At 38.8% G+C, this 15,673-nt stretch overlaps 1 protein-coding gene across 1 annotated transcript; it reads right to left on the bottom strand.

Moving 5' to 3' along the window:
* Positions 1-7,298: 7,298 nt before the first annotated feature.
* Positions 7,299-7,872, bottom strand: LOC142180662 (uncharacterized). The gene is made up of 3 exons (XM_075252709.1): positions 7,693-7,872; positions 7,554-7,607; positions 7,299-7,485 (listed from the first exon to the last, which is right to left on the bottom strand). Exons 1-3 carry the CDS (start codon positions 7,822-7,824, stop codon positions 7,321-7,323), a joined length of 351 nt encoding a protein of 116 aa, XP_075108810.1. The 5' UTR covers positions 7,825-7,872; the 3' UTR covers positions 7,299-7,320.
* Between the last annotated feature and the right edge of the window lie 7,801 nt (positions 7,873-15,673).

Genomic DNA, 15,673 nt, shown 5'->3' with positions numbered 1-15,673 from the left:
CTCCAGAAAGAGGGGTAAATTTGGCCAAGTGTCACCCGGTATTTACAACAGAAGTCGAGAATGACCGGGTCTACAGCCGGAGAAGAAGGGTCTGAGGAGTCGATATGGCCCAAGGTGAACGGGTATGTGTACACATAAAGAAAACCGGCCTTATGGTCCGTTATGCCCTCGTTAGGGCTAGGGATCTCAACCAGCACTCTTTTCTCCCATTGGTAGTCCACCCATACTTTGTCTATATCTTTCATAATGCTGACGAACCGGGACATGTGCTCGCATCGACCCAGCGTAGATGAAGGCCTCTCGATGGAAAAAGCCTTCATATTATTGAACTCGGTAGGTGTACACTGTTCGGCGGTAGGAGCCACTTTGGGCTTACCCTTGGGTTTATTCTTGGATGTTCGAGATGAAGAGGCAGCCTCATCTTTCTGCGGCACTGTCTTGCAGGTTCTGGCCATGGCAACCAAAAGTTTTCTTTTCTCGAGAAGGAAGGCAATAAACCAAGAACAAAAGAAAGAGGGGCGTAGAGGAAGATGGATTTGGCTCTGAAAGCTTGAAGGAATCACCAAAGTGTGAGTCTTTAAGCTATTGAGGTATTTATATAGAAGCTGTATAGGCAGCGGAGAAACCGAACCAAAAACGGTTCATGGGCTTCTCGATAGTTGTGCTGACAGCGACCCTTGCGCGGCCTTTGGGTTATGGCATTTAATGCTCAGATAGGCTGACATCATGATGATAATGCCTAAGGAGTAGGAGTTCAAAACCGTTTCCTATCATTCCACTCTAAGAAACGCAAGGACTATCTGTATACGGTAAAATCGGAGGGTCCAATTTTCCATCGTTACGGTGCCTCGTAAGCACGTTTTCAAGGGCTCAAGCCTATGATCGAGATTCACCCCCGAGGGTTTATCGACGCCCGACCTCGGGGCACTATAGGTCGGCGGTTATGGTGAAAAAGTGGGAAGTTCCCGAGGCGTTTGGCTAGAGCTGACAAAGTCTGTCAGACTAGTCTAAGCATGCATAATGGCATTAACTAGCTGTACCAGCTCCATATCTTTGTAATAAATGCATTTGTACTATGTTGGGATTCCCCTTCATATATAAAGGGGATTCTTGTTATTTTGTAGGATCATCTGATACTCAATATTAAATATATAAGAACATTCTCTCTGCTCTCTAACATATTGTCTTGATTTCATTACCTCCATTTATTGCTTATATTCATCGTGTTCTATTTATTGTTCTTCATTCATTGCTTATCATTGATCATAAAGAGCCGTCATTGTAGCTCTCATAACTGTTAATCCTCCCTCGATTGCTCTAAGCCGGCCACCAGACTCGACGTCGAGGCCCCATTTACGCCAGCTCGAGGCCCAGATCTCCAGTCATTTGGTTCGACTATCACTTCGTTTTCGAGCTATAATCTTGCTTTCTAATCTTTTATTTTGCATCCATTGCCTAACAACTAGCATAAAAATCAATCACATATTTTTAGAACCACAAAATCAAATTTAATTGTTATTACCATTTTCACGGTAAACAATATTCCATAGAATTTACTTGTCTAGGAGCTTGAACTTGTTGTAATATAGTTAAGGGACCAAACATGTATGATTGACATACATCTTATTTATTAATTTGATCGGATGCAGAGTAAATTTTTAACGATAGAGTTTTTAGTCTAAGTTGAGTTAGTGTAACTTTTATAGTCAATTGGACTCTCCATTACTAGATATTATATCAGTTCAAAAGACACCAATATTACATTTTAACAGGAAGAGGCAAATAAGAAATTGCAAAGTCTCATTTCTTTTTAATTATATCTAATGAACCAAAAGGAGGAAGAGGAGCAATCACATATTGGATTCATAAATATAAAGCTAGCTGAGGCTCAAATAATTGTGGATGCAACAAAAGCAATTTACTTATAACACGAAACAGAAAGAGGATTTCGGTCAAATATCCTTAGTTTTGATATACTTTAATAATCAAATTATGAGATCCTAGACTAGTAATTTAGGATACTATTCTGTGATTGACTTGACTTTGCAACATGAAGAAACGTGAACGACTTTCTTTTTAGGGCTGCCGTATAATTAATCAAACCATATCTCAATTTATTAAAATAGGGTCTAGACTTATCCGAGTAAGGCCCATTTAAAAGGAGTAGTGGTTCCTACTAGAAATTTTTTATGCTCACGGCATGACCCAGGACCTCTGATTTATGGCGGAGAAGTGCTATCCGTCCCACTACAACTGTTGGTGGGTGTTTATTACTCCCTTCGTTTCAATTTAGATGAGATAGTTTGATTCGATACGGAGTTTAGAAAAAAGATTTTTGAAACTTGTGATATTAAAAGTTTAAGGGGTAAAAGTTTTGTAGGGCTATGACATTTGCGTAATTATAAAAATTTCTCATTAAGAATAAAATTGATAAAATGAAAAGTTTAAAATTAAATTATTTTTATTTTTTGGTACGGATTAATAAGAAAAATGTTTCATTTAAATTGAAATATGTATAAAGTCCAAACACTACACAATAACAAAAGTTGGTCAGAAATAGAAGCTTCGAGTAATGATCCTTTTCTTTGTTTGTGACAATGTGCGATTGAAAGAGTGCCTCTTTATTATTCGATTTATTACAGGCCAGAGCGCTCAGCTACCATCTGATTCATATCACATCACCTGTTGCTTTTCCAGAGACAAAAGCTACTTGGAAAATTTCTACCATGAAATGCAGGAGTGCGGAACCAAAATGTGATTTATTTTTACTCAAAATACTCAAATAAGTGTAAAAAAAAAAAAGTTACTAAACTATATATAACGCCACTAATAGTGGCGCTATACAGTAACGGTACAGTTAACGTTACTATATAGCGCCACTATTAGTGGCGTTATACTGACAAACTTACATAGCGCCATTAATAGTGGCGCTATATGCCTTATTACCTGACCCCACCAATAATGTCTGGGTTCAATAATTTAAATGCGTATAAAGCCACTTTTTGTGGCGCTATATTCAAAAAAAAAAAATAACCCGGCTAGCCATTTTCTATATAAACATCGTAGAATCGCCACAACTTCATTCAAATTTTTTTTAACTCTTGTTGGTTTCTATTGTTGTTAAATTCTCCAGCATTTTTTCATTATGTCTGAAGAACGTAGAATAAGAGTATCATTATATTGGGGGGTGAGGTTGTGATGGAGAATAACTCTGTGGGCTACAGTTTACCTGCTAAGTGTTATGTTAAATTGCCACTTTCAATGGAGTACGAAACATTGATATCGTTGTTATGCAAAAAAATGAGTGTGAGAAAACGTTCAGTGATACTCAAAGTAACCGGAAGATATCCGTATTTCGTTAAGCCGCAAGGGGTTGCTTTTTACTCAGAGTTTAACATCGACGATGATGACACTTTGAGTGATTTCTTGAGGACTCCGGACGAATGCCGGGAATTTCTTGTAATCACAATGTTGGAGATGTACGTGAAGGTCGAAGACGTTCCAAAAAATGAGGTTGTGCGTAGTAGAGATAACCCCCAGTCATCGGGTGGTTATTCTGGATCAGTTTTTGCCGGACATGTTCCAGATGAAAGAATTTTTCTTGATTTAAATTTATCACCGTCGGCGAATGAGCAGCGAGAAAATAATTTATACCCTGCTTTCCATAATTCACAAGAAGAGTGGTAAACTTCAATTTTCATTTGTGTTAATTATGTATATTTTTGCGTATTGAATTAATTTTAACGCTCATTTATTTAATAGGGGGTACCGGCCGGATATGAATTTTACAAGTGACCCATCCGGTAGTCATCACCTAACTGAAAACGTCCATCATGGAATGTCATCACATTACAACTTGTAAGTGAAAAACTACAGCCATATATAAAGCATTTATTAATTTAGTAACTTATATTTTTGTTGAAATGTGCAGTGAAAACGAGCAAGTTGAACTACCCGTACTCACTCAATTGCCCGAAAATGACGTATTACATCAGGATCTGGCAGATGAACAGAGTGAGGAAGAGAACAGCGATTACGATAACAATGCCGATGAATCGGGAGACGAGACACCATTTGCTCGTGAGGATGGTGATGAAGAGGACGAGGAGGAAGGACCCGATTTGAAGAGAGCCCCCCATAGACGAAAAGTGAACGAGTCTGAAGTGCCGTTTCATTCAAGAGAGATTTCTTATATTGATAACTTGCCAGCCGTGCCAGATGTGGAAGCTCTCACAAGGGATTTTGATGAAATCCGGACAGCAATGTGGGATGAGTCTAGGCCAACGGTGCTTGCAAAGGGGATGCTTTTCCTGATAAAGCACGCGTAAGCAGGGCTTGTAAAATGCACAATGTTAAAGAGTGTCGTGAGATGCAGGTATCAGAGTCAAGTCCGACGGTATACAAGACTATTTGCCGCAGGTAGTTTTGGCCATGTAATTGGATGTTGCGTGCGTCGAAGAAGAAAACAGGTATGTGGAAAGTGGGTAAATACATTCCCACCCACACATGCGAAATGGACACTTTCAACGGGAATCACTTCAACTTGGATATTGACTTGATATCTCTTGTACTTATTCCGCACATCGAAGCGTCCATAAGGTATAAAATCAAAGAGTGCATTACAGCAGTCTACCAGGAATATGGCCACACAATTACTAAAAGAAAGGCATATCTTGGGCGCAAAAGAGCGTTTGAAATAGTCTATGGTAACTGGGATAAGTCATTTGCAGATCTGCCTAGCTACATAGCTGCACTGCAGCACTTTAACCCCGGAACAATTATTGAATGGAAGCTTGAGCGGAGTCCGGGTAAACCAGAATATATATTCAATTACGTGTTCTGGGCGTTTAAGCCAACAATTGATGGTTTTCCGTATTGCCGGCCCGTAATATCCATAGACGGAACTCATGTCTATGGAAAGTATGATATCAAGCTATTGATAGTCGTGGCTGTGGATGCTAATGGACAGATATTTCCTCTAGCCTTTGCTATTTGTGCAAATGAAAGCACAAAGACGTGGACAATGTTCACTTGAAAGAGCACGTTGTCAAACATCGTTCAGGTATTTGTCTAATATCTGATCGACACGGGGGTATATTAAGTTCTGTGGAGAACCTTCCTGCCTGGCAAGAACCTTATGCATACCACCATTACTGTGTGAGGCACTTTAAGGCCAATTTCAAGAAGGCACACCCCAAAAAAGATCTACATGATTTGATGTGGATGGCAGCAACAGACCACCAACAACATAAATTCCGGAGGCATATGGATTCTATCAGGCAAGAAGACGATGCAGCATATCGTTGGTTAATGCGACATGATCCTGAAAAGTGGACGTTGCATGCAGATGGTGGCAGACACTGGGGAATTCTTACTACAAACGTGTCAGAATCCTTCAACGGGTTATTAAAGTTGGCAAGAGGATTGCCCGTCACAGCCACGGTGCGTATGTCGTTCAAGCAGATGGCAGAGAGGTTTGTACAACGGTCTGCAGCTGCAACGGAATTGATGGAAAGGGGTGTTGAATTTATTCCAGTGCCTATGAAGAGATTAGAGAAATACAGACGGCGAGCACATTGGCATTCCTTTTTGCAATATGATAACGAACGAGGTATTTTTGAAGTTCGCACCGCTATCCATAATAATCGGGGTAATAATGTACATACTGTAAATGAATCCACAAGGTTATGCTCATGTGGGAAATGGTCAATCTACCACATGCCTTGTTCACATGCCATCAAGTATTTTCAACGTGTTGGTTATGCGGAGACCAACTATATTGATCAACAATATAGTGTTTCCAAATACCTAAACACATATAGTGGTCAGTTGCAACCAGTGGGTTCTGAGCATTACTGGCCCCCAGAACCATTTAAAATGGTGTGTAACAAGTCCTATTTGCGTAAAAGACAGGTGCAGAAGAGAACGCGTATACGGAACCAAATGGATGTTAGTGATATCGTATATGCACGCAAATGTGGTATATGCTCGCAAACAGGCCACGACCGTAGAAAATGTCCTTTGGGTGGCAACAATAATCAAGCTCAGGGCGGGTGTTCTTCTATTGTACCTAACTACCCATGAGTTCATGTTGTAATAATTAGTTGTTATGTATACGATTTAAGTATTTATGAAATAATATTTTCTTGTTTGTTAATTATGATTTGTACTTTCCCTTTTTACCTATTTAAATAATAATTTAATATAATTATCGGTATATTTATTATGTGTGTTGTCGTGTCGCTATGACGATATTTAATACACAAAATATACATATGGCGCTATGTGTGTCTTGTCTTGTCGAACTGAAAAAGCTGAAAACATCATGATATGACACCATTAGATATGTGTGACCGGCTGACATAAAGTCGTCTCGTCAACATCATGATATGGCGCCATTAGATATGGCGCTATCTAATATAGCGCCATTAGATATGGCGCTATATGTGTCTTGTTTAGCCTATAAATAATGGGGTCATTGTAGTTATTTTGTGTGCTAAAAATTTCCCCCAAGAAATATTTCATTAAAAGTAAGTAAGGTTTTTATTATAAGCAAATAGTTCACAAATGGCTCAACCTGGTCGTCCACCAATTTGCTTATGTGGAAAACCATGCATGATGGATTGTGGGTGGGAAGGTGCTAACGTTGGACGCCGCTATAGGTGCTGTATGAACAAGTTGTACAAGCAACCCGACGAACCTACTTGTGAATTTGATGAATGGGCTGAGGAACCATGTTATCAGGAAAGCTACAGGGATAGATTACAGGAATTTCATAATATGTTGTTATACCAGCATAGAATACAAAAGGAGGGAGATAGAATTATTACAGAAATGAGGGAGAAACTGAAGGAGGTGGAAGATAAAAAATGGAGAGCAGAATGGAATTGTGAAGCACACAAGGAACGCAACGAAAAATATAAACGGGAACTTGCGGAGGTGAAGGCGAGAGTGAAAGAGTTAGAAGAAGAAAAAGAACAAATGGAAGAACGATTTAAGTGGTTGAAGCGAAGAATAAATGACAACTGAGGATGGAGCATTGACGTGTATGTGTTTAGTGTCATTTTCATATGTCATGTATTTTTATTATGTTGGCCTGTTATGTTTGTGTTTGTGTTGTAGTAATGTTTTCCTTGTTTGTTGTACTAAATTTTATTTAATTTAAGTGAAAGTTAAGTTTAAGTTGTTGTGTTACTATACCAATAACTATAAAATGAAATGAGAACTAAAAAAAGTAACTGTCATATTCGACTAAATATTGTTGTTAATGTACACAAAAATATTATTTACACCAAAAAAACAAAAATATGGAAGACCGAATCAATGTGTCCCGCATCCGGTGTGTCTCAAAGTAGCCGTTGGCCTGAGGCGCATCCCCTGCCGCCCGGGTACGCTATCAGGATCATCATCATCAAGTCGTCTCCTTATGGCCGGATACGGCACAAGATGACATGTATCGGTGGTGCTGTCAGGTCCAGTAGAAGGCTACATAATAATATCAAACTTAGTATAGAAAACTACATAACAATTCACAAAAATTTATATTGTCTTACCATAATCGTGTCTGGATCCTGAATGTAGTCATCTGTCGCAGCATCGCATGAAGCCTAAAAAAGTAAATTAATAAAGTTAAAACAAAATAAATAAGTTATAGTAAAAACAGTAATAAAATTAATACTAATAAACTCATACCTGCGCATGTGATGAGCTGCCATAACTCAGTCGGTGCCCACTATCAAAATCTCGGATCGGTCGAGACTCATCAGTGGTAGACGGGCCAGGGAAATATCTACCCAACTCCACTCCTTGAAAATCCGAGCCCATGATCAAGAATTGACCCGATGGGGTCACCTGCGACGTCCCTGGAGTGTCATAAATACCAAGGCTGTAAAACGGCATGTCGGTCTCATGCATGCCACCTCCCATATCAGCAACAACATCATCAGCAGGAGCCTCAAAGCCCCCTTGCTGGGGACCTCCTCTCCGCCCACGACCACGTCGTCCAACACCAGCAGGTCATCGGGGAGCAGCAGCAGCTCGTCGGCCACCACCCCGTGGCATACCACGACCTCGCTGGTATGTGGTTGGGTCAACATAATCTGGCTGGTGTGCCAAACGCTGATCCGATCGGCCTCGCTCCAGTGTCTGGGCAGCCACATCCATTAAGTGACGACTATAGTCCTGCATGATCACAGGGTCGTGGACATAACTCTGCATCTGCTTCCCCATACGATATACGGTATGCAATCCAATCGCCTGCACAAAAGTTTTTAATATAAACTACGTATTTGACTAGAAATTACTATTAAAGTAATTGATAATAACAGAAAACATACCAGAGCCTCATGTCTCCCGGCGTATGAGACGTATCGACCATCTACCTGATGAACTGGGTTCCCGATAAAAAGTCGGGAAACAGTGCGGTACCATGCCATATAAACTTCGATAGGAAAGTGTTGCGGAGCTGGGGTCAAGTCCCTCGGTTGTCCCAAATACCCAACTGCGCTGTCAGCCACTCAATAAATGTGTCATCCACTCTCATCCTATCATCTCTCTCATAATGTAAAGGATCCCATGCAGGCTGAGTCGGTATAGACTGCGGAAATCCAAACTAACGAAATACTCGCTCTGAGGCATGATGCTCAACAATATCGAGGCACGTGAGAGGGACGGAAGCCCTCCAAATATGGCGACCGTGCGTGCAATACACTGGCAGGGTACCTATTAGCTCTTCGCTGTACGTCGTCCAGATGAACTATCAAATAATAACACAAACCGTTAGTATGCGCAACACCTAGTTAAAAAATAATTGGTAAGTTTAGTTAGATATTCACCTGTGCATCCTCCAGAAAATCCAACACATCCCTATAGAAGGGGAGATTATGATGGCCATGATACTCTCGTGCAAGTCTACGACGCAATACCCACCTACAAGCTAGAGGGAGATCAGGAATATGTACATTAGCCGGTAGCTGTGGTAGAGGTGGCCGAAGTTGCAGAAATCGCTCCCACACCCAAACCTAAAACAGAAAGTTGACGTAAAGATAAACTATTACTAGGTAGAATTGGAACTAAACGACAAATTATTTGAATAAGTTGTCACCTGTAGAAGTGGCAGAAAGCCAGAAACGTATCTCTGTGTGCCTATGGATGCCCGACACATCTGCCTGTACAGAAAAGATAGGACAACACCACCCCAGTTGTAGCTGACTGTATCATCAAAGTCCGCAATATGATGCAGAAAACGAAGGCTCACTAGGTTCCCCGAAGTGTTCGGGAACAAGACCCCCCCAAATAGAAGGAGCAACAACAGCCTCGTATATTGCTCCACATCCACCTCCGCTGAGTCGTCGGTGATAGTATTGTGGATCTGCACCAAGTGGTCTCTAATGGGGACCAACTGCATACGACTGCTCCCAATTGCTACATCTGGGTCCTCGGACCTGAAGCCTGTGAGCCTGTGTAGCATATCCATATATGAAGCCCGGTTAAAATATCTCATGTTCCCAGGCAGTAAAACTGGCAAGCCATCGGTGGACAGGCCATATAAAATCTCGACGTCCTGGAGTGTGATGGTGGCTTCGCCGATGGGCAGATGGAAAGTGTGCGTCTCCGGTCGCCACCGCTCAATCAACGCTGTGATCAAAGCATAGTCGAGCTGTATCCGGCCAATGCTAATGATCCTATATAATCCCATCTCCTTCAGGTGATGGACCACACGGGGATGTAGAACGCGGGGAGGAGTCAAAAACTCCCACAATAAATCCACTCTCCTACCCCGAAAAGTCTGCGTAAGCAACTCTCCCCCCATATATGCTCGGATATATGCTGGGGCTATAGGGGTAGTAGCTCCGACGTTCGAGGGACGGGATGTATAGGTGCATCCATGTCGTCAACTGCAAATTCATAATTTTTAATAACTATCATTAAAATTTATGTGTGTTTTTTATAATTTAAATTCATATTTTTTAACAACTTAATTGTAAAAATTATATATATACTTATGGGTTTCGTGCTAGATTTTCTGAGGCCCAGTGGTACCAAACTATCATTAATAATTTTATGTTTTTTTAATAATTTTTATTCATATTTTTTAATAACTTAATTGTAAAAATTATATATATATATATATATATATATATATATATATAATTTTTATAATTATGGGTTTCGTGCTAGATTTTCTGAAGCTTAGTGGTACCAAACTATCATTAATAATTTTATGTTTTTTAATAATTTTTATTCATATTTATTTAATAACTAAATTGTAAAAATAATATATATATATATATATATATATATATATATATATATAATTTTTATAATTATGGGTTTCGTGCTAGAATATAAGATAATTAAACAATTACTACACAATACTACGCTACAAGGCTCTACATTTTACTACGCTAAAGGGGTCTACGTTTTACTACGCTAAAAAGGTCTACGTTTTACTACGCTAAAAAAGTATACATTTTACTACGCTAAAAAATAATCTAAACTAAACGGCATAAAAACACATAAATATACATGAGGATATTAACAAACACATTTTTTAGACTAATTTACATATTTTTATACAATACTAAAATTAAATCCGGATAAAATTTAACATGCTAGTTTTGGAAAAAATAAACACAAACCGAAATAGAACACATACAAATCAAGTAATATGCATTGTTATAAAAGTTTCAACTTAAAATAAATGTAAATACCTCGATTTAGAATTTTCGAAATGTAGATAGATCGAAATTTTGACTCCGGAGAGTGAATCCACAATAACACGAAGCTCTACTCGACAGTGGGACCACAAATATTAAACTTTTATGTGACGGGGAGACCCAAATTTTTTTTTTTTAAAAATGGGGGCAGAATCGGTGGTGGTGGTGGTGGTGGGGGGACCAGAAATGAAAATGAGGGAGATGGAACGAAGAAGAAGAAGATGGAGGATTTGTATTAAGGGGTATAGCGCCACTATTAATGGCGCTATGTCTTCAGGTAATTACTGTATAGCGCCATTAATAGTGGCGCTATGTAAGGTTTGTCAGTATAACGCCACTAATAGTGGCGCTATACAGTAACGGTACAGTTAACGTTACTGTATAGCGCCACTATTAGTGGCGTTATATATACTTTGGTAACTTTTTTTTTACACTTATTTGAGTATTTTGAGTAAAAATAAACCATATTTTCGTTCTGCAGATATACCCAGCTATATTAGAATGTTTTTAAATGTTCTGGTTCAAATATACTTACAAAATTTGAAAAGAACTTGGTCTTTCCGTTCTTTTATGTGGCACGGTTAATTATTCAAAGAATTAGATACATTTACAGAGTCCGAAACCTAAATGTCTAACTTTTTGGACTCAAAATACGTTTTTACTACCTAAAAAAAAGATACATTTTTACATATAACGCGGTATTATACCGCGCTATATTTTAGCGATGTTTGTGCCGTTAAGGTATAGCGCGGTGTAATACCGCGCTATACCTGTTTGTGGGCCCACCAATTAGTCTCCCACATTTAATTGACATAACTGTAATTCAAATATATATAGCGCGGTATTACACCGCGCTGTACCTGTTTGTGGGCCCACCAATAAGTCTCCTGCGGTTAACTGACATAACAATAATTCAAATGGGTATAGCGCGGTGTAATACCGCGCTATACATCAAAAAATTCAGCCCCTCGAGCTAGGCATTGCCTTATTTAAAGGCGTTAAGATTTTATGAGAATCCATTCAAAAAATATTCTAACTTCCGTTCATACTTTTCTTCTTGTTATCAAGCATTTTTTATAATGTCTGAAGAGCCAAAAATAAGAGTTTTATTATATTGGGGGGGGGGGGTGAGGTTATAGCGGAGAATAACTCCGTGAGGTAAAGTTCATCTCTACAGTGTCATGTTAAATTGCCGCTTACAATGGAGTACGATAAATTGGTATCGTTGTTACGTAAAAAAATAAGTGTGAGGAAACATTCGGTGAATCTTAAAGTAACCAGTAGATTTCTGTATTCTGTGACTCCGCAGGGGTTTGCTTGTTATTTTGAGTTTAACATCGAAGATGATGAAACTCTTAGAGATTTTTTTGCAGATTTCGGATGAATACAGGGAATTTATTGTGATAAAATTGTTGGAAATGTACGTCAAGGCAGAAGACATTGGCAATAATGAGACTGCGCAAAGCAAGGATAACCCCCAGTCATCGGGTGGTTATTCTGGAGCAATTTTAGCCCAACAGGTTCCGGCTAAAAGAGTTTGGCCTGATCTTAACTTATCTCCGCGGATGTAGACATGTGATTTTTGACCCTCCCTAAGATTTTTCATATTTTAGCACGTAAATATTTAATTTAGGCCTAATATAGCGATTTCAACTCATTTTTACTCTTTTACTTTTATTTATTGCAAGAAAATGAAAATTACAAAAAATAGGTTCATTAATATTCTGTAGTCATTTTTAATCTTGAAAAAAATACAAAAAAATAGTTTTGTTTTAACGGTCAGTCTTATTTTAATAATTATTTTTACTTAAGTAGGCTAATTAATATTTTGATAATATTTCTATATGGATAGATTTTTAGTTAATTAAGCTAATTTTAAGCATAACTAGTCATAAAGGCCCAAGTTTCTTGCCCATTCCTTAAGCCCAATACTTAATACCCATTAAGTTAATCCTAGGGACCCTTCTAGACTCTTCTTTGGAACAAAAAATAAATAAAAAGACCCTAAGGACCTAAGAGCAAATACACAAAATATAAACCTAGACTCTAGGATCTAGCTATATAGGAGTAACGCCTAATATCCTAAAAGGGAGTAGACGGATGGACACTAATCAAAAATCTGGGGCGCCGCTGATACAAGATTCCCCCCCCCTCCGAAATTCATCTTCTTCTTCACCTCACCCCTAAGCTCCATCATCGACTAACACCCCACTCCAACCCTTTCCACATCGCCATTCTTCTTCATTGCCAACAACCTAAGAGCAGCGTAACCCTTTTCTTCCTCACAAAATCGGTACCCCAAAAGATATAGTCCTCATATAATTTTCTGCACCAAGACAGAAAACCAGACCGGTTTCCAACCCATCGCTGCTAAACACAAAAGCAGTGAAGAAAGCGTAACCCAAGAATGTATAAAAATAGAGGCGAATAGCTTGAAATCAACCACAAGTGCATTGTCTCTTTGCTAGAAAATCCTTCGCGGACCCCCCAATTCCAAAATTCCAGCCAAACAACCTTCTATGCTACTGTTTCAGTTCAAAACCCAACTCAAAAATAGCTGAAAATAACCTCAAAATTAGCCGGACTTCAGCTTTGTCGTTTTGGTTCAGTTCGAGTTTTCCGGCGAGTTTCGAGCGCGATTTGGAGTCGAGAAACAGAATAGGATTTTGGGGTCGTCGTTTGTCATTCTAAGTTCGTCGATGAGGTTCATGGTTCAAGCTTCTGTCCTTATTGTTATTTTCTGGTCGAATCTAAATTACGGGAGTCCATTGTAATGGAGTTTTTTCAGTAGAGTGAAGTTTTGTTTTAGCTGGAGAAGGTCCATTTCTCTTCCTTTTCTATTTTATGTGTGCTGCTGGTTTCATATGTTATGATGAATAACGTGATATTGGCTAATCTTCCTCATTGATTTAAGAACTATCATGTCGCATTTTATTCTGTTTCGAATGAATTTTATTGTTTATCCTTTATTATGGTGTATGTCATTATAGGTGTCTATTTTTTATGGTGTTGCTTTCTGAATTGTTTGTGTATATTGAATCACACGTAGAAATTAGTGGATAGATAATTTTATGAACGAAATTCTAGTAAAGATGGTCAAATCTACCTGAAATGGATAGTGAGGACTAAACTAAAAAGGGACAAGCAATTGATGACTACTGTTTGAGCACAAAACTTTTTTTTTATAAAAGAGACCTTGTAGTCGAACTATCAAGTAAGCCAGTATCATATTTCGATCTATTCTTTATATGTATTATTCTTCGTATCTCCTTACTTTGTTTGTTTCTTAGAGGCATCGTCTTTTTATTTGGATTTATAAAATATCTTTGTTGCTTTTATTTATTATCATCGCTAGGAGCATGCTTAGGTCGTTAAGTTCATAAACATCGTAGTTGCTCTAGGCTCGTTTAATATGTCATTGTAATTGTGGACACGTTTGCGTGACATGATTACGATTTCTAAAAATAAAACCGCAGTATGCGTTCCCGCAACTTCGGCTAAACCCTTCTTAATAATAATAAAGTGTTATTAATTGTGGACACGTTCGCGTGACATGATTTTTGATGTGCCAAATAAACGGGTACGCGTACGCGTGACCCGTTTCAAAATAATTTCCTAATTAAAAGCGGCAAATGCACATAGGTTCTAAAATCAGTAATCAAGCAATTTATTCAAGCCAAGTATAATCAAAGCGACCGTGCTAGAACCACGAAACTCGGGAATGCCTAACACCTTCTCCCGGGTTAACAGAATTTCTTATCTGGATTTCTGTGTTCGCAGACCATAAATAGAGTCAATTTCCTCGGTTCGAGATTTTTAAACCGGTGACTTGGGGCACCATAAATTATCCCAAGTGGCGACTCTGATTTTTAAATAAATAATCCTGTTTCGATTGTCACTTAAATTGGAAAAAACTCTCTTATACCCTTTTCGGGGTGATGAAAAGGAGGTGTGACTGCTTTGGCGACTCTGCTGGGGACAAGAACCCAGAATCTCTGGTTCAGGGTTCAAGAATTCGAGCTTGTTTTTATGATTTTTACTTAGCTTTATTTATTGTTAATATTACTATATTTTGTGAACCTTTTTGTGCTAAATGCTATCTGTTTATCGCTTTAATATTAATTGAATTGTATATAACTGTCTTCTTACGCCACCCCTCTGAGTCTCCTGAAAATGGTGAACACGTTCGCGTGGCCCGCTTTTTCTATAGAAATTATACCAAGTAGAACGAGGCTGGGCAAGCGACAAGGCCGGGTAGACTTCAGTGTTCCCGGTACGTCGCCCCCTCTTCGGCCCCAGTTGTTCGCTCGGGTAACCCAAGTCTAGAACAAAACCCCAGGATTCAAACTTAAAAAAACATAGCCTCATGCCGGATCCCTAGTAGGAACGTTTGCTTACATCACATGCATTTGACTTTGGGGACTCAACACAGGGGTTGGGTCCGTCTAGGACAGGTGTACCCAAAATAGATCATCTTGATGCATCCTATGTGCTATATGTTGCATTTCTTCAAGGGTAAAAGGGTCATTTGGCGGACCAATGATAATTGAGGGCGAATGAAAAAAAAAAGAGAAAAAAAGAGAGGCTGAAGTGTGAGGATAAAGCGAGTAGGACCCAATTATATTTTCTGTCACATTTTTGTTAAGAATAAAAAAAGACCTTGAAAATTCAATTGTTTTTTTCACTTTTTCATTATTTTTCGAAAATCAAAAAAAAAGGGGAAAAGAAAATCCAAAATGAGTTTACATGTTTCATCACTTTTCAAAAAAAAAAAAAAAGAGAAAAAAAAATATTTTCTCTAAATTAGTTGTTTTTTATTTCTTGCCCGTATCCAATCTGCCCGAACTACGCATACCCGATTCTCGTCTTTCGGGGCGTGATACGTAGGCAACCCACGAGGGTCCGGTCTTCCTAGTAAGTCTTAGGTTCTTGGCTTTGCGGGGTCTTAGCCAAAT

The sequence above is a fragment of the Nicotiana tabacum genome, chromosome 5 (assembly GCF_000715075.1).
Source record: "Nicotiana tabacum cultivar K326 chromosome 5, ASM71507v2, whole genome shotgun sequence".
In the NCBI taxonomy this organism is placed as follows: domain Eukaryota; kingdom Viridiplantae; phylum Streptophyta; class Magnoliopsida; order Solanales; family Solanaceae; genus Nicotiana; species Nicotiana tabacum.
The sequence above is the reverse complement of the archived record's forward strand: the minus strand, read 5'-3'. Positions and strand labels throughout refer to the sequence as shown.

What these genes read in the sequence shown, in the direction of transcription:
- LOC142180662 (XM_075252709.1), bottom strand. Translation starts at nt 7,824, where the DNA reads ATGGGCTCGGATTTTCAAGGAGTGGAGTTGGGTAGATATTTCCCTGGC. An exon ending in GCAGCTCATCACATGCGCAG is followed by an intron (nt 7,608 to 7,692) that starts GTATGAGTTTAT and finishes TTACTTTTTTAG; the next exon opens with GCTTCATGCGATGCTGCGAC. An exon ending in AGGATCCAGACACGATTATG is followed by an intron (nt 7,486 to 7,553) that starts GTAAGACAATAT and finishes ATTATTATGTAG; the next exon opens with CCTTCTACTGGACCTGACAG.